A 19,309-nucleotide genomic window follows, 5' to 3' on the forward strand; every position below is an offset into this window, starting at 1 on the left:
AGACCATTTCAACAAGTCACCAGGAGCCTGTAGACATTTCAAGAGCAAAATGATCACCACTCACAATTCTCAGGAATTGACATTTGGGAAGATAGGGATTTTAGTGGGTTTTGTGGTTGTTTCCCATCTTCCATATCTCCTTCTTCCCACTGTGTGTCAGTCATGTGGTTTGGTGAGGGGAGTGGGGGACTGACTCTACTCCCTACTCTCAGCTCTATGGTTGGGATATAATCCACCATGTCATGGCAATTGGTTCAGGTAATTCAGGTCTAATCATGATATTGTTAGGCCACAGGATTAGATCATGAATGGTCATGTGATTCATTTTGAACCAATGATATAAAAAGATATGATGCAGATGTGAAATCAAGAAATGCTACAGATATTTTTCCATTGTGGGGGAAGCAGAAAGGAGAGAGGAAAAGAAATTTGGTCTTTGATAAAATTTTTGAACTACTGAATCCAATCAAATCTCAAGCCATTCCTACCTCTGTCCCTTCCAGTTACATGAGCCGATGCATCTCTCTTACTGTTTGTGCCAGTTTTAGTGGGTTGTGTCTTTATCTGAAGATGAGGATGCTTCATGTTTCAGATAAATGGTCTTGTCTTTGGTCCATTAGAGGTAGACTGCTCAATGGTGAGATCCTTCTGTTACTTTAGTAATTCAGTCTCCTAACTGAAGAGCTCAAGAGCATGCTCACTAGTCCTGAGGGTGATTAAAGGAGGCAATGTGAAAGTGTTTAGTCCAGAGAGGAAAGGTTGGAAGAGGGCTACTAAAAGTGAAAGATCACTTCCAAGTAATCGTGCCCCAAAACAGCTCCTGGAGATGTCTTCAGGGCAAAAAATAATGAATTCTAAACACCCTCACCATCTATAAAAATCAAACCAATCTGAAAACCATTTGAGATAAACAATTGCTTTCATGATCACTGCTCACTTGGTGTGACTATCTCCTGGAAGTTGCTGTGGACTCATTTCTGGGCATATTAAACCTGAGTTCATAAGGCTTCTCCTCTGACCCATGCATATACTCCCACCAAAAGCAGATCCAACTAAGCTCATGCCTGGAATTTCAGCTCCTTGGGGCTGTGGATTTATTCAGCAACATCAAGGTTGATACCCACATAGAGGATTTCTACAGAGCTTTCTGGAGGAGGTGGTGTAACGGAGAAGATTGGAAGATAGAGAAATAACATGAAGGACCCAGTCTTTCTTAGATATCACACCCAACCTGAGTCTCCAAATATAGCTGGACTTTATTCTTCCCAAAGAATCCAAGAATGGAAAGTGCAAAAGACAGCCATCAAGAATCAGTAGTACCTAGGTTAATTCCTTGATTAGAGTGTGGGCTGATGTTTGGACAGTTTTTCTGACGCTAAGATAATCCTGCCTCATGGAATCACAGGACCATAGAACGTGAGAGCAGGAAGGGTCCTTAGAAATCACTTTGCTGTATCTTTTTAGTGGCATAGGGTTGAATCTGGGATAAGGGAAGTACTTCGTTTCAGACGTTTAAACACCTTCCTCTACACTGCCACGGTAGCTGGTGCTCACTGTCTTCACAGCGCTTACCATGTTATATTGTCATGGAAAATGAATACCTCCTCTCCTCTCTGAACTTGAAATTCATTGAAAGCAGAAACTGTCTTGCTTCCTTATACCCCTGGTGCCTAGCAGTCTGTCATACAGCAGGTAGTCAAACATTTATTGAAGAAATCAAAGTTTCGAGTCAAATGGTGAGAAAGTTATCTTTCCATTAGGCAGAGGATCTAGTATCTTGGTTTCATTAACTTTAACGGGTAGAGCAGTTTCCCTCCAGCGAATCCGAATGGTTCCCATTGTTATTTTCTCTCTTTGCAAAGTATCAAGTTAGCAAGTATGAGGCTCAATGCGGTATGGACCCCCATCTCCAAATTCCGCTGGCTGATGTTTCTTTTTGCTTAGCCAAGTGCCCCATTCCGAGCCCGAAACAAACAGAAACCTCAAAAGAGAAGTACTGTTTTCACTTTGGAATTGTAAATTTAAAAAATTTACTTTTTTTTGCTACCTAAACATTCCCATGAACAGGCTGTGGGCACCCTGCCAGGTGACCAGGTGCATCAGATGTCTTCAGGAGTGAAGTAAGGTGTGCTGAAAGCCACCACCCTCCATCCAAAATATGTTGTCCACTCACCTGAATTCAAAACTGAAACTCCTCATTAGTTATTCCTTTGGGGCAAGGCATTGAAGACTCCTATTAAAAGGCAACTATGTTATCTAAAAGGAGGAACATGTAGTGTCTGGCACAGAGGACAGGTTCTGTAAATGTGTCATTCTTAATAGTAAATTGTCACTGCCTGCCATTAGAACATTAATAAAGATGCATCTACCAGATTCTCTCCTGTCTCCTAGGGCTCTTGAGGAGCTACAATGGGAAGCCTGCCGTGGAACACTGGCAAAGATTTGGTAGCAGAGTCTGAGGTTTGGGGGATGATGGAGAAAGGGGAGGCTGACAGCGTGAGGAGCTTTGGGGGAGAAAAGGGCACTTTTAAAAGGTGAGAGAGAGGGAAGAGAGTTTAGAAATGAATACTTATTGATTCTTCTGTGAGTCAGGCACAGAATTAGATGCATTCACATCCATTATCCTATTTAACCCACAACCACTTTATCAGGAAAGAAATATTAATATTCCCATTTTGCAGGTGAAAAAACTGGGGTTCAGATTAAGAGTCACTTGAGGTCACATCCTGCCTCTATATGATAGAATATAGATTTGAACCTAGACCTTTTTCCTAAGCCTATGTTCCTGAACCATACTAGGTCACTCTCCACAATTGTCAAGGGGTGGCCAACCTAGTCTCTGCTACCCCTTTTGCCCTAATGCTCCAACCACTTGCAAATTTGGTCTTCTGTGACTCTCAGGTCTCTCTCTCACTGCTTGCCATGGACTATCCCACTGGAGACAAAAGATTTCCATGGCTGGTGGGTAGGAAGACATTTTGCATTATCAGAATGAATAGAAATTTGGGAAGAGCCTAGAACCATTTTTCTGGTTGCCCAGGGGTCTGGAGAGTTTCTGTTCCAGGCTCCAACCTATGTCATACCAAATCCAAAGTTCCAGCGTAATTGGTGTACCAGTTGGTCCCCAGGGCCCCTGCCTTGGTAACCCCCACCCCATGTGTTTGCTGTACACTGGCAGGAAGCTTTATTTTCCACTTAGACCAGGAAGAGAGGATATGAAAAAAGAACAGCTGGTGTGGGGAGGGATAAAATCCATCTCTTCCGGAGTAGCTGGGATAGGCATGAAAGACTTGGGAGATAAAGAGGCTTCTTTTTCTCACCACTGGAGAAAGGGGCCGGGGGAGGCATCTACAGCCACAAAGGTTCCTCCACAGCATGTTGTGGAGGGGACCATCGCCCCCCAACTGAGATCCAGGCTGCACTGCCTACTTCGAAGGTTCTTTCCTCCCCTTAGACAAGAGAGTGAAAGAGGAGTGGGGCAGAATTGATGGCCTCTTGGGGTCATTAGTCAGGGACCTAGGCTGCTATGTCCAAAGGCAACAGCAAGGGAGCAAGGCAGCTAGGGACAGTTTCCTCCAATCTTAACTTTCAGCCCCCACCCTAACCCCAAATCATTTCTACACCTCTCTCCTCCTTCGTTGTTGGGACTGAGCGTCCTTTTCATTAACCTTTTAGTTACCACCTCCACGCACATACTTTTCTACGCCCTCCAATGCAATCAGCCCCACGCTGCACATCACTGCCCTCTCGCCCTTCCCCCATGAGTCCGGCTCTGCGCCTGGGTCAGGGTAGGTCCTCGCCTCCCAGAGCTGTGGGGGTGGGGGGTTCTTCACTGACCCTCGGATCTCCGCTGTAAAAACTGAGCGGCACGGCCCGGGCATGCGCAGCATCTTCGGGCGCATTGTGATGGGAACTGCTTCTTCGAGTCTCTACAAAGACTCCGGAGTAACCACTAACCGCCCCTCTCAAGACCCTCTTCTTCAAGACAGAGACACAAACGCACAGACAATGCCGCTTTTCGTTCTCTTTTTCTTTAAAAAGCTGGTTGCAGCTTGAAAGGCTGGCTCACGTGGGGACAAGTGTATTTCTATTGATCCCATCTCCCGTGTTGACAAACGCCAGCGCCGAGGCTTTGCAGTCCGCGGCTGCAGTTTGCAGTGGAGCTAAGCGGTGTGCGGCTTTAATTCCACGTCAGATCAACTTTGATCAATATCCCCCTACCGGCCCAATTGGAAGAGCCCAATCCACCGCCGCTGAGCCTTTCGCTCTTTCCTTCTTTTTTCCCCTCTTTAGACCCACCATCTTCTGGGGGAGAAAAGTCTCGGATTTTCTTTTTAATTTCTTACTTTCTCTCTCTCTCATTCTTTTTGGGGGATTTTTGTTTGGTTTTTTTTTGTTTTGTTTTGTTTTGTTTTTCGGTGTTTTGTCCTTTTTTGTTTCTTTTTGGTTTTTATTTCCCCCCCCCCTCCCAGTGATAGGGGGAGAGATTGATTTGGTGAACCGAGCTTGCAACGAATGAACCCGCCTTCCAGATTGGTGTGAAGACAGAAGTGAGGTGGGGGGCGGGGAGGGGGTGTGAGAGAGCCTGGGAGCGAGAGGGAGCAAGAGAGAGAGCTAGAGAGAGAGAGAGAGAGAGAGAGAGCGTGAGAGAGCGAGAGAGAGCAAGAGAGAGAGAGGAGGTGGTGGAGGAGGAGGACTAGTGTGGGGTGGAAAGGAAGAGTGAGCGAGAGCAAGTTGAGGGGAGGGGGTGTAAGAGCCGGAGAATTCTTTTTCTTTTTCTATTATTATTTTGACGACTCCCGAGTTGCGCCCATGCTCTTGTCAGCTTCGTTCTAGGCGTAGCATGGCCAGGCAGAAGAAAATGGGGCAAAGCGTGCTCCGGGCGGTCTTCTTTTTAGTCCTGGGGCTTTTGGGTCATTCTCACGGAGGATTCCCCAACACCATCAGCATAGGTAAGCGCGAGCGAGCCAGCGGGTCGGGCCGGGCTCTCCTGCACCGGAGACCACTGCCCTGGCGTGGCTACTGCGGTCGCGGGTCCCTGTCCTGCATGGCCTGCGAAGGGACTGGGGACGGCGATCGGGCAGGAATTGCAGGGATCTGAGCCCTAGAGAGCTGGCTGGTGTGGGGAGCACTGGGAACAAGAGAGGGGTCTCATGGGGCTGGGGGCGGGCGGACTGCCCGGTTTTCCGAGCTGAGCGGAGCAGGGGAGGCACGCAGGGGGCTGGGAGCCTGCATCCCGGCGAAGAGTCGCGGCTTTTCGGCTCGCTGCTCTGGACTTTGCCATGGCGTGCGTGCCACCGCTGGAAGTTGTCCCAGGGTGATGCCGCCTGTCTGGCCGCGCCAGGGCGCGTAACCTGGCCCGGGGCGCCCCATCCCGCGTCTCCGGGTCCCCGGAGACGAGCTAGTGCTGGGGGAGATGGGAGCCCACTCAGGATCCCCCAGACCCGGGCAGCAGCCGAGGTCGGTGGCGGATGGGGTAGGAGGCGGGGGTGAGACTAGGAGCTGAGCCAGCGAGCGGCGAAGTCACGCAGACCACGAATTCATGAATTTCCGCTGTGTCTGTCTGGAGCCCGACTCCCGGGCGCTGGGACGGAGTTCTCTCGGCTTCTCCCTGTATTTACAAGTCGAGAAGTTAGAATTGTTGCCGTTACAGAACGCAGCCCCTGTATTGTCATGGGCGGTGGGGGAGGCTATGGAGAACAGGATGGGGCAGCGCGGGGAATGAAACTGTTTTTCTTCGCAACCTTTCCTTTTGCGCCAGGAAAAGATGAACCAGCTTGTAGAGATGCGGGGGGCGGGGGGCGACAAGAGGGGAGAGGAAGCTACTGCCTGAGAAAGAGCCAAGTCCCACTCTTGGTTCCATCGTCCTACCCCTAGAGCAGCCCTCTCTCCTCCTTCCCCTTCCCCCTTCTCTCCAGACTCTCCTCTTCCTCTTTAGTCTAGAAGAAAACCAGGTTTCTCTTGGCCAAAATTTGAGCTCAAAAGAGTCTTCAGAGACACACAGGTTGAAAATCAATCGTTATCGTGCATCCCAGGACCACTGAGGTTATCTCGTATCTCTAGTGCTCCTCAATTTCTAACTGCTCCTGGGGGGACACAAGCCAAATCTCGGTTCCCTTTGCTTATAGGTGGACTTTTCATGAGAAACACGGTGCAGGAGCATAGCGCTTTCCGCTTTGCCGTGCAGTTATACAACACCAACCAGAACACCACCGAGAAGCCCTTCCATTTGAATTACCACGTAGATCACTTGGATTCTTCTAATAGTTTTTCCGTGACTAATGCTTGTAAGTAGATCTGCTTTTCCTTCTTTTGGGACCCAAAATTTGCATTTTGCTTGTGGGACTTGGAGTATGTGCTGTCGGGGGCGATTGCCTCAGTAGACATTTTAGGGGCTCTAGTCAGTCCAGGTTTCACGCGACATAAATCAGCTCCCGGAGGATCCGGCTGAGGGAGGGACTTAAGGCAGTGCACAAAACTCTGTCGTGAATAATGTTTGATGCAAAAGTTTCATTTTCCTCTCTGTTAAACTGGTGTTCCCTCCTCCACAATCCCTCCCCCCCCCCCTTTTGAGGGGCTGGGGAAAAAATAGCATGGTTGTTCAGGGAAATTTCTCAAGATGGGGTTTTAAAAAAAGAAGCCTCTTGATTGAGTCAATTCAGGATGTACACTACTTGACTGTTAAAGCTAGCGCCTGGTTTTAGGAATGAGCTGAATTTGACAATTGCCTAATATAAAGGAGCCAAATATGAGAATATCTGCAAACAAGTGACCTTGAGAGGCAGATCAGGCTGGGTTCCCTGGCCTCTTTGTGTCCTAGAATATCACCTTTCTTACCGAGAGAGCTCTGATACAAACTGATAAGACTACAAACTGATTACAAGTGATGAATGCCTGGCAAACTGAGGGGAAGGGAGAAAGTGCTCAGGTGACTATTTGGAAAGCTACTTCTGTTCTGTCTCCCCTAGTGCTGTTCGCCCCCCCCCCCCCCCCCCCCGTCACTGTTAAGGACACCACAGTTCTTAACTTAGAGCAGAGGGTGGAAGGGGGAGGCTTGCAGCAGGAAAACTGAATATCAAAAGGGAGGAATTTCATCAGCCCCAAAGCTGGTTCTGAAACTGCTAGTTGTGCCCAATGATTGTTCCTGTGGAAAGGGGACATTTTGAGAAGTAAAACCACGAGAACCCGAATGACAGCCTGTTGGACACAGGTTTTTCTTGAATAGAAGGTATTATAAGAAAGACGGATTATTCTTCATCTAAGCGTATTTCACTAAAAGTTTTCACAGCAATGAGGCTGATGATGGCATTAATATGTTTTGCTTTTATGATTGGTGTAGTCTGGAATTTTTGGTTTTCGGTTTTCCTTCAGGGAAAAAAATGATATTTCTTCTGTTTGGTTGGTGAAACTTTGTATATGACTTTCTTCAAATTCTTCTGCCTCAAAGGATATGTGTATGATTTCCAAAAACTGTTGAAAGGGTCTCCAAGGGCACAGGCTCCCTAGATTTGAAAACGTAGGTCAAGGGGATGGAGGTGAAGTACTTTGCAAGAAATTGTGACAGTTATCAGCTTTAAGAAAAATTTAGCTGAAAATACAGATCCTTATATGAACATGTTCTGAGATTCTCTGTATTTGACATTCTTTGGCTTTCCGACATTGACAAAAATAGGAACTTATTAATTCCAGCTAAGTGTGAAAGTTACAAAATGTCTGTCTATACTTTGCATCTTATTTCGGTAATCCCAGCCTGTCTCTATAGCACACTTACAACACACATCTGACTCTTAATCCTGCAGTGCTGTGATCTTGTCAAGAGGCTGGATTTCAAATGCAGCTTCCTAAGTATCAATTAGAACAGGTTTAAAACCAAATACATGAAACTACCCAGATTTATTATTATTAATAATGAATGATATTTATTTCAACCCACTTTAGTGTCTTTCCACTGATGAGGACTGAGATAAGAGTGCTAATTAACTTCTCAGGAATGATTGATTTCCAAGGTTTTTGGTCTTGTATTTTGTGGTCAAATCAGATTGACACTCGCCCGCTCAGGGCCATCAAAACCTACTCAAGGAGTAGCTAGGAAATGATCCTTGCCATGTGAAAAGCTCAGGTTTGAGAACAGGCAGTAAGTCATCCATATGGGTGTTGAGTTACCTTAATGCCTTACCTCTCAAGGCAATGAAGGAACAGCCATGAAAGGAAAAGAAATTGATCAACCGCCACCCCTCCCCCAATCCACAGCACTTCAGCTCACAAGCTTACAAAGCTGGGTTATGGCTGGGGCTTGAAAGTGTGGGATAAGGGGTGTGACTCACTCGGCAACAGGAAAGACAACACAAAAAGATGACCTTGCCTTTAGTTCTACCAAATACACACATATGCACACACACAGGAGAAATTTCCAGAAACCAGTGATGTGTACCCAGCTGCCTGTTGCACACTCAGACTTAGCAGCTCCGAAGACAGAGGAGGAAAGCTGTCATCTTTTCTGGTCCCCAAAACAGTCCTCTCTGAATGTCACAATCATTGAATGGGGGCCAGATCTCAAAGCTGTCTCCTTGCAGCTGCTGCCTAGGATCTTAGTATGAGAAAAATGACTAGTCCAACCACAGTCTGATAGTCTCTGAATGCAGAAAACAGTCATTTGATGGGGCCAGGGAAGCCCTGCAGTTCTATCTCATTTCATTCACTGGCTTTGAATGTTCTCTTTCTCATGGCAGTGAAGATCACATACACAGATGTTGGCATATAATACTACTTCAGCACTAAAGCCTGGCAGGTGACCCCAGGTTCCATTCTTACAGTTGATTGCACTACTCCACAGAGGAGAAAAAGCCCTGGATCTTCTGGCCTGCCCTTCCTTGGAGACCTAAGGAGAATTTGAGTAACCCCAGATAAGTCCAGATCTTGTCACCCATCTCTCCTATCGGGTTCAATATGGAATAGGATGGCAAAAATTAAAGCAACTTTCCCCTGTTCCTATTCCAAATTCCCAGTTTCAGCTTCCCCTGACACTAGCGTTGATTTCTTCCCATGATCTTTCCTGCATCCTCAATCCTGCAGCAGGCACACACTTTTGAGGACATAGATATGCAGGTAAACAAATACCCAAAGAATAAATAAAAGGTAATACCTTCTGTATGTGTCCCTGCTCTCTGGCTCCCTCCCCCAATGTATTCGGAGGGTTTCCTTACAATGAATCCCAGGCATCCGTTATTTAAAGACTCTTCTTCACCAGCAACCGTTGGTTTTTTTTTTTTTTTTTTTTGCACAACTCCCAAGAGGTTTGCTTAAGACAGACTCCAACTTCATTCCCCGTCTTAAGAAGCCAATAAAAGCATCTTTGGCTTTGAAAGGTGGTTCATTGGGGATCTCAGCTCAGAGGTGAATTGAAGTTTATCGAAGAGACTCATCTGATTTGGAGCGCATGTTCCTATTTTATAGGGATTAATTGAGTTTGTCGCCTTACTTTTCAATTTGGCTAGGTAGCCACAGGAAGAAAGATGGTGTGAATATTATGATTTCAGGACACATACATTCTTACATATGCAGAGGCACCCATAGACACATAATCCATATATATCAAAAGAGATGTACACACATGTCTGTTCTTTAAAAGACAGATTCTATCATCCTAGGGCTCTGGGGGACATGGAAACACCAGGGGACTGCTGGGTCCCACTGGCATGGATTTGCTGCCCTGGTTCCTCAGGAAATGCCTCCGATTCCCTTGAAGTCCCCTCTTGTGTCTTGCTGCTGTGCACTTGTAGTGCACTCCACACTACATCGCCCCAGCCTCTGCAGTGTCAGCTCATTAGCACACAGATCTCATATTCCCTCTCCGCACTGTCATTGCAAAAATTGCTGTTGTACACCTTTACAGCCAACAAATGTGCTCATGGATTACGCACTGTTTGCAAGAAGCAAGGAAAAGGCAAATGTAACAAAGGTTATTCACCACGGAATTGTGCTCTTAACGCGTTGGCTTAAATAAAAATCTGTTTGTTGATGGAGGCACAGTAGTGATGGTGGAACTGAGAGTGGGACTTAAGAGTGCAGGCTCTAATGGAGCCCCAGGCAGAATCCCTTTTGCTGGCTAAATCTAACTCATCAGCCACAAATTTTTATTCCATTAAATCTTTTTTCGAGCCATTTGAAATATACCTGCTAACTGAGAGCACCCTCCTTTTATAACTGAGAGCGTTTCGCTACCAAGTGTACTTAGCTGAGACGGGTTTCCATCTCTTGCCCACAGAGTCACAATCTAATTATATAATTATTCTAATTGCCAGGGTCCATTTAACTGTTTAAGTCCATTTGGGAAAGAAATGTCTCCCCTGATCCTATTCTCTGCTCTTTGGTAGGTTTGGTTTTGTTTGTTCTTTTCATGTAATCTTTGGAACCAGGGTGAAGCCCCGCGGTCTCACCGCTCCTGCCTTCAAACAGATCTTCACACACTAACCAATATCGATTGCACCAGCTCCACCTCCACCTCCCACTCTCAACTCCCCCATCTTTGCTCCTCTGCTGTTCTCTGGCTCTTTCTTTGCTGGCCAGTCTTCAACAGGCTCGCTGGCTGAGCTCACTTCTCAGCCCCTCTGGCCAGCTGGCTTAGCCCAGTGAAGCACGAAGAGGTCGCCTTCCATGGTGCCAGTCAAAGATTTAAGTCACCTTCTCACAAGGTTTATTATGGTTTTTCTTTAATCTATTTTTTATGTGGTGAGGAGAGAGGAAGGTGATGCTGTTCATTTGGGCCATAAAAATAGATGGCAATCAGCAGGCTGGAAAGGTGAGCTTCCAGCAAATTGTACTACCTCCCCTAGAAGGCAGCTTCCTGCTGATCTACTGAGGGGGTGGGCGGGTGGCAGGAAGGGGTTGAGGGGTAGGAACAAAAAAAAAACGACTTTGCTGTCCATCTATGCCTACTATAAAGTGAGCCATGTCTTTTTTTTTTCTCTCACCAATTTTAATTCTTTTCCTTAAAATGCAACTAGTTTCTCACATCCCCCACTTCTGCACTTCCTTAATTCTGTATTTCCCTCCCTACTCCCCAAGACTGAGAATACTGGGGGCTGGTTGAGATTTTTATGATATATTTTTGGTTCCTGATATATTTTGAAGTTTCTGGATTACAAGGAGTCAGAGGTGATTGGCTGGTTTCAGTTGAACAGATTGAAAACTAAATGAAGCTTCTGAGGCATCGCTATTAGTCTTCCTTTGTGGGTAAGAGATTTAAAGGATCAAAAGACAGCATGGATTTTAAGAGAGGGCCGGAATTTTCGAAGGTAGCATTTATAACTTCAGGGGAGGGGGACACACAGGCTAATTCAGATGATTTAACTTTGAACTTAGACTGAGACAGCAAATATATTTGAAGGACCTGTCATAAAACTTTCTATCTTCTCTGAAGGTCAGGAAAATGGTTTGCTTACTTTACCTGGCTCATTAAAAAGAAACAAGTTTTGACTTGTTCCTTTGGCTTTGACACTTTGGGTCTCAGTGGATGAAATGTCCACAGGAGGGTGCAATGAAAATCCTAGGCGGGGACTCTGGGTGTTTTCCAGCTGGAGTGTAGGAGTTGTGCAGACACAAGAGGAAGTCCCTCCCTGCTTAGGAGTTGTCCGCACTCCAGTCAGAGTTACCGATAGCTTCAGCCTGGGTGTGGCTGCGCCTTGAGCTTGGGCAGCAGCCCCCCAAAGGGGCCATTACTTGGCCAAAGGTTATCATAAGCAGAATCTGTCTCCTCACACTTCTCCCTCTTCTCTTGCCAGTATTTTCCCGTCCTGCTCTGCCTGCCCAGCCCAGGCCTTTCTGCTGGTCTGACTGGCCCCTGATTCTGATATCCCATCCACAGTAAACTTACATAGGAACTGTTTCCCGTTCTGGACTTTTCCAGACCTAATGCTGCTTCTCCATCAGGATGTCTCTGTTCTTGGTCCCTCCTCCTCAGGACCTGTCCTCTACTTTGGGGGTGACAGCTTTTTATCGAATATAAGAATATAAGCTGAAATTGGCTGATTAGGGGTTAATATACCTAACTGGGGAGTATTTGCTTTAAAACTAGGGACTCTGGGAACCATAATGCCTCAATTCTAAGGAAGGATACTCAAATGGGGGTGTTTCTGGACATGAGGTACAGAGTAGCTAGCTGTTTATGCTACCCAAACCAGAGATTAGCTGACCCTGGTCTTGGAAGACTTCTACAGACCAAAGTCAAAAGCTGCCTGCGTGTGGTGGGTTCGATATAAGGACACCCAAGACATAGGGCAGGTGCAGCTTGACCATGTTGAATTTAAAAAAAAAAAAAAAGCCTTTGTGGTAATTTGGGAAGCAGCCAAGGTTCACAGGGATTCATTTTATTAAGGAAGTAAATGGATACAGCTTTTTGTATGTCAATCATGCCTCAATAAACTGGTTTCTTTAAAAGTATAAACTTTTTAAAGGTACTGCTATAGCTCAATAAAAAATGTTAAAAAAAAAAAAAAGGTTGGGGTAGAATCTGAAGGTGCCTATGTGGGCATTAGCAGGAGATGCGCTGGCATGGAGAGCCATCACAGGAGGGGACAAAGGTGGGGAGGAAGCTGGCTCTCAGAATGAGAGCCTCCTCTCCCTAGGATGGCATATAGAATGCAGTGATTATGAGGCGGCATCTACCTCTGGAGAAACTCGGAAGGCGAGCTGAGCAGTGTCTCCTCCCCACTCCCTCCATCCCTTCCTTGCCTTTTCTCAAGTGTACACTCTGGCCCCTCCCAATGGAAATAACCAGAATACTCTCTTCTGAAATTCTGTTTGAGCCTTGGCCAGAGACACGCTTATAGCCCTCTGTCTGAACTTCCCTTCCCTTCAGTTCCTAACTGCCATTGGCTTCTTTAGCACTTGTCCTCAATATAACCATCATTTGTCCTTATTTGGAGGGGACATGAGAACCAGAGTAAGGGAGAGGAGAGGAAACACAGCTGGCCATGACCCCTTAACCCTACAGGGCACAATTCAGTCTAGAGCAGCACTTCTCAGCATTTCACATGCACACCAGCCACCTGGGGATCTTGTTAAAATGAAGATTCTAACTCAGTTGGTCTTCAGTGTCCAAGAATTTGCATTTCTAGCAAGCTCCCAGTTGATGCCAATCCTGCTGGTACTTAAACTACACTTTGTGTAAGAAGAGTCCAGGGCACTGAGGCTGTGATTACCAAAGAAAAAGGCTCTCCCAGACCACCTCTTACCCACATCTGTACCTTCTTGCCTTCCAGAGAAGATTCTATGAGAGACACATTTGGCCCATTCTGACTAAAATATGTCCCTATCATATTCCCAACAACCCTGTGTTCATTTCAGCCACATCTGGAGGTTGCATGACTAGATGTCTGATGAGAGCATCTACTTCAAGTTGCTTTTTGTAGGGATTCGGAACGGGGACTGGAAGGCAGGCTGAGAGAGGAGGTAGCTCATGAGCAAGTATGACAGTATCTTGACTCCTTGCCATATCCCAAAGTGTCCCTTTTAGAAACAACCTGCCCAAGAGAGCTAAGGTTGACATGCAGTTCCAACTGCCTTTCCACTTTGCTTCTCTGGGTCAAGGCATGCCAGAAGGGGGCATGTAGCACCTGCTTCTCAGCTGTCTGACTTCCCTTCAACAGGGTTAGAAACATGAAGTACAACACAACCCAAATTCTGTCTGCTTCCCTAAGAGCCTGAAAAATTGACTCCATTTTCAAGGCCGGTGCCAGGCACTCATTGTGAGACAGAGGATGGGGGGGCGGGGGCAAGTAGTGTCACTTTCTGACATATTTGAGCTGAGGACTGCTCCAGGGAAGTCATGAAAAGCTCACCCAGTGTCTTTTGAGGACTGCCAAATGGCACCCTCTTACCCAAAATATTGCCCCCCAACAGTCTGCCATTAGTCTGGAATTCCACAAAAATTTATCTGTGTTCCTGCACTGAAGGCCTGTACTAAAATGCCAGCATGCTATCTGGAAGGGGATGAGTTCAATCCTTATCAGCCATCCATATTTCAACCAGAATTCTTTGCTCAGATCACCACCTGTTACCTTGCAGGCTCATCCTCCGAGGTTTACCAAGACAGGTAAGTGACCTAGAAGAAGGCACCTGCCCAAGAAATGGGGTGCCAAATGGATGGTGGGCATTCAGGGAAGACAGGGAGATTCTTGAAGATGAGGAAGCATCCCTCAGATACACATCACCTAGTTTGCAACAATTGACCCTCTCCATAGATAAATTCTGATAGTTTATTTGCTAACGATTTAGTTGCTTTTGACACTTCAAGTCACACCCTTATGATGGTAGTGGGTCTGCTCTCTCTTCCGTGCATGGTTGTTTGTTGTGATGGGTGATCGTAGCCTCTGGATTCCCCACAATTACTGTGGGATATTTTCAGAAGCATAATCAGTTCGTGATAGGGGGTGGTGAGGATTTTTTTTTTAACCTTTTAAAAAATGTTTCAATCAAAAACAGTCCCCTGTCAGTTATCTATGATTGATTGATCTACCTTGCCAATTACTCATTGCAATCAGGGCCCTCTTCCTTGCAGCTGCCCAGAAAGGGATCCAGCTACCAATAATGGATGAGACAGGAAGAGATCAGGACCCAGCCCACAGAAGAATAATTGGGTGGATGTGGGTTTCTGTGTGGATGAACAGCTTTGTACATTTAAGATAGTAAGGCCATGAATATCCAGTCAGTCAGAACCTGTTATAGATTCTCAAATATTCTTACATCTTATTACTATTTCCAAGGCTACTTGTTGGTTAGTTGAAAATATTGTTTCTTGAATTGGACCACTTGTAGCAGAATCACCAGAGATGCTTGTTAAACATATGAACTCTTAGGTCACACTCCAGACATATTAAGTCAGAAGATATAAGGACAGGACTTTTTAACAAGCTCTATGGGTGATTCTTACGCACACTCAATTTGGGAATCACTAGTTTAATTAGCCTTGGTACTGCAAACAGAGATCTATGGATTCAGACTGAATATTTGTCAAGCACGCACTAAGCACTACACATTGTACCAAGCACTTTCACACATGGTTCTTCTGTGAGGTGCTGTTGGCCCATGCAAGCATTAGTGAGTTTGGCTCTCAGATTGGAAAATTCAAGACTTGCAAGCACTAAGAGACTAGCCTCAAGTCACAGTCTCTGAGATGAGCAAAGCAAAAATGTTCTTTGAGATGGTAAATAGAGACAAGGAACTGATTTACATTTTGACAATGCTTCTTCCCTTCTTTGCTTGTTAGCTAATCACCAGTCCTTAGCCATGCTATAAAGGAGATGTCATGGTAAATACTAACCCATTTGTTAAAAATAGATGCATTGCAATCAGTTTATATAGCATTCATTGTGGCCATCCTTGCTATCAACAAATTTAAAACCAGGGCTGAAGTAATAATAATAACTCCCATTCACTGAACCCATGCCATGTGGAAGACATTGCATTAAGCATTTTACATACCTTAGCTCATGGAGTCATCACAACCTTGCTGGAAAGGAGCTACTCTCATCCCCATTTTTTAAAAGAGGAATCGGAGGTAGTTCACAATATATATAAACGACTAGCTCAAAGTCACACAGCTGGCTAATTAGTGAAGCCAGGATTCTACCTGAGATCTTCGTGCCTCTAGAGTTTGGACTCAATTTCCCCTGGGGTTGAAATTGCAATTGATTATGGGGGCCAGGTGGATAACAGAAATGTGGAAGTTGGGCTAGGTATGGAGTGGTGGGGCCTGTGGCAGTCTGGAGGGTCTGTGTTGCTACCTGAAGACATTCAAATCCAAACCACCGTGGGACAAACAGCTGCAACAGGACTTGGGGTGGTGGGAGGTGGAAGGTACCAGTTTCTGACCTCTGTGTTCCCCTATCCATCTCCCTCTCACAGCTAAGTTACTGGTTGAGGGAAGCTCTGTTAACTGGTAGTTATAAGTACTGAGAAAAACAGAAAAATCTCTCCTTGGTAAGCAAACAAACAAACAAAAACCTATCTTGACTTTCCCTTCTTAGTGTTCCATCAAGCTAACTCAATACAGCAGAACTTTCTGTTGTCCTTATGGCCCTACATGCAGACACTGTATATCCAGCGGCCTTTCACGGTTGAGTGCCAGCTCAACTCTGACTAACCTTCTCCCAGGCAATGCTGAGGCCTGCAGCAAGGTCAGAACGCTGGCACAGACTCATTAACAAGTGCTCAGCAGGTCAAAAGAGGTACTTCCAGGGGGGTGCTATAGGGGAAATGACCTAGATTCTGGTACATGCAAATCGCAGGCCCACAACTGCGACGCTGCTGGGTCAGGTAAGGTTCTTTCAACATTTACCCAGGGGGACACCCCAAGACAGAGGCTCACCAACTTTAGACGGGTCCAAAATAGAGACTTAACGTAAGTTGCCTGGAGTTATAAACTGACCTAAGCCACTGGTCATTCACAATCATCAGGTGGGTTTTGTTGGATATCAGTAGCCTACCTTCATTAGAAGGAGGGCTATGGGTCTTCTTCCCCATAACCTCAATACCAGGTGTAAAAGTAAGCCTCAGACAAAATTCTTTTTCTCATTAAAATAATGGCAAGCAGGCATAAAAATAATTGGACTGCCTGTTCAGTAGGCTCAGTCAAGTCCAGCTCCCTTTCCTTTTAGGTACACCAACAGCACCTTGCATGAAGGTTCACTTGAGGCAGAGAAAACAATACCCTAGTGGCAGGATGCAGCTAACCAAGAATCCTCAACAATGGCTGCGCACAGGACTATTTACAAATTAAGCCTTGGGTACCATTCTAAGGGATAACACTATAGAGCTTGCTAGAGCCTTCTATCTCCTTCCTGCTAGTTGGGGAACACCTCTACCATATTTCTAGCCAATCCACATATGTTAAACACTGCTGATTTCACCAATGAGAAATTTAATGTTAATTAACAAAGCCTCTGGTGTTCAGAGATACCTGAAGTGCTTGTAGAACCACTTCTTGATTAGAATTATTAAATGCTGGATAACCACTCCTGCACTGTGTATTTCCCAATAGGGGTAACTGACCACCCCAAGGGTGTAGATTCAGACTGAATAAGCCACATATATCACCCAATTTATGCTGAAGTCTTATAAAGTAAATTACAGAAAATATAACATTTGAGATACCGTATTTCTTATGGCCTTGGGAAACAGTAAAAGCTGTAGGGGGATATGGAGTCCAGTGGAATGAGCAATGGAGCAAGAATTAGGAGATCTGAGGTCCACTCTCAACTCTGCCACCTACTGCCTTGATGACCTTAGCCAAGCCACTCCATTCTCTGCTTCTAGTTTTTATCATTTGTCATTTGTGTTACGTACACATACACACCTATTGTGTATGTGAATATGTGTGTGTGTGTGTCATTGCTTACTGTAAAATGGGGAGGCTCTTCTGGATGATGTCTGAGGAGGCTGCCATTTTTCACATCCAGCCATTCACTCTTGTCCAATTCCTGCGATCTCCCCTTCAGGTAATAATCTCACTTCATTGCTTACAGAGGAAAGATCATCCAAAATGAAGCACCTCGGATTCTTCTACTACATCTAGAAACTTCTCTTCATATTCATCTAGTCTCTGCCTTTATAAGACTATGATGAAACTATTGAATCCTTGAAACCAGTGGGCAGTGCTTCCAGTCAGCTGGGGCTCATCCCTGCCTGCACCCTAGCTCTCCTACTTACTAGCTGTGAAACCTTGGGGCAAGTCACTTAACTTGACTGTGCCTCAGATTTCCCAATTAGAAAGTGGGGGTAATGATAGCCCTCGCCTCCTGAGGTTATTAGGCATTTTAATTCTCAAATCCACGTGAAATACTTAGAGTAGTGCCTGGCACATACTGGATATTATTATTATCAGCATAATCATTAGTTTAAAATCCTTTGAGCTTTTTGCCCTAAAAACAGAAACCTAGTTTCATTTGAAAAGTAAAATCTCTTGTTACTTCAGGGACCAGATTTCCTTCCTGAGAAGCTGCCCTCTGAGCCTTTCTATAGTTCTCAGCTCGTCCCCAAACCCAAGATTATTTTTTTGGCCAAGAACGCCATCACAGCACCCTCTCAGATCACTAGCCCACCACGGTGACCCCCTACATCTCTCACCCCTGCATCCAAATTTGCCCACCCAGCTTGCCTCTTGTGAGCGACAGCTCAGACATTCTGTGATCAAAAACTCAGATTCATTTTTCTACATAATCCAAGAACTGCAGGTTCAAATAAACTGTCTTCATCTCTAACCCCATCTGCTTCCAATCACAAAATGAGTCATCCTTTCTGTTCTTTTATGACAATCCATTATCCAAACAATACACATGTAGTCCCCCTGACTTCCGAAAGGCCCAGGAGGGGTCCACATGTCTTCTGATGGTTAATTCGGAAGAAAACACTTGGGCCAAGCACCCGGGGGACTGACTGGCTCTGCAGCCAGACCCTGGAGCTTCTCTTAGAAATGGGACTGTCCACTGAGGGACACAGGAAGAGCAACAAGGAACTGCTTGAGGCCTCACCGGAGGACTGGGACTGCAGGACCAGTGGAGAGAGGGATTTCTCCATGGGTCCTGGAGTCAAGAGCCCAGGGAGCTGAGGGGAGAGGCACTCCACACTGCCCGTCCGCCTCTGGGGCAGGCACTGTCCTGGCACTTACACACTGCATCCATCTTCCCCTGGTCCTTCCGACTTCCTGGTAACACTTCACATTACACAATCATTTTAGTCTCTTGCCATCCAGATGATGACAGCTCAACAGAAACCCACTTCTGGCACATCTCTGAATCTAGTTACCCCTTTGACTAAATATCACAGCCTCTTACAAGAGTTCAGTGAACTTTGTGCAAGAGTTGCTAAGAGTGTCCTTTGATCTCCTGGTTTCTGTCAGTCCCAACTCTTACTGTCCCCAATTCTTCCCTCTACTGCCTGTAGATGGATAGAACATGAGGAGAAGGAAGCAATGAGGAAAGCTGAGCTTTCTCCTGGGTAAAGAGAACCGGAGCATACAGTCTCTCCTGGCTCTTGGGTTGGCACCTAACTCTCTGGAGAAATGGGTTGCTCTTTGGCCCTGGCCTAGCAGAAAGCTATTTCTCCTAATTTGTTTGGAGCGACCAGAGGGCAAAGAATGGCTCCAATTTGGACCGTCTGCATTTGGCTCTGTCTCTTATTTCACTATGTGACCTTGGGCAAATTACTTAACATCTCTGAGCCTCAGTCTCCTCATTTGTGAAATGAAGGTGACTATAATAGTAACTACCTCATAAAGTTGCTGTGAAGATTAAATGAGATTATTCATGTAAAC

The 19,309-nt window shown here is 45.7% G+C and overlaps 1 protein-coding gene and 1 long non-coding RNA gene across 5 annotated transcripts in view; one reads left to right on the forward strand and one right to left on the reverse strand.

Annotated features, from left to right (window-relative positions):
• Window positions 1–3,869: 3,869 nt before the first annotated feature.
• GRIA3 (glutamate ionotropic receptor AMPA type subunit 3) overlaps window positions 3,870–19,309 on the forward strand; it is a 261,839-nt gene continuing 246,399 nt past the window's right edge. For 2 of the 4 annotated variants that reach the window (XR_006728014.2, XM_010963933.3), the window contains exons 1-2: window positions 4,591–4,952; window positions 6,129–6,287. Coding sequence is in view for 3 of the 4 variants with exons in the window: in XM_010963933.3 (XP_010962235.2) it covers window positions 4,844–4,952; window positions 6,129–6,287 (268 nt within the window). In the remaining variant the exon portion in view is untranslated. Of the gene's footprint in view, window positions 4,556–4,590; window positions 4,953–6,128; window positions 6,288–19,309 lie in introns of those variants that run through there. The other 2 variants (XM_010963932.3, XM_010963931.3) reach the window with 2 other exon arrangements.
• LOC141576455 (uncharacterized) overlaps window positions 4,965–19,309 on the reverse strand; it is a 107,899-nt gene continuing 93,554 nt past the window's right edge. The window contains exon 3 of the long non-coding RNA XR_012504880.1: window positions 4,965–5,611. This is a non-coding gene — a long non-coding RNA (uncharacterized LOC141576455). The remainder of the gene's footprint in view (window positions 5,612–19,309) is intronic.

This window comes from Camelus bactrianus, chromosome X (genome assembly GCF_048773025.1).
Source record: "Camelus bactrianus isolate YW-2024 breed Bactrian camel chromosome X, ASM4877302v1, whole genome shotgun sequence".
Classification (NCBI taxonomy): Eukaryota; Metazoa; Chordata; class Mammalia; order Artiodactyla; family Camelidae; genus Camelus; species Camelus bactrianus.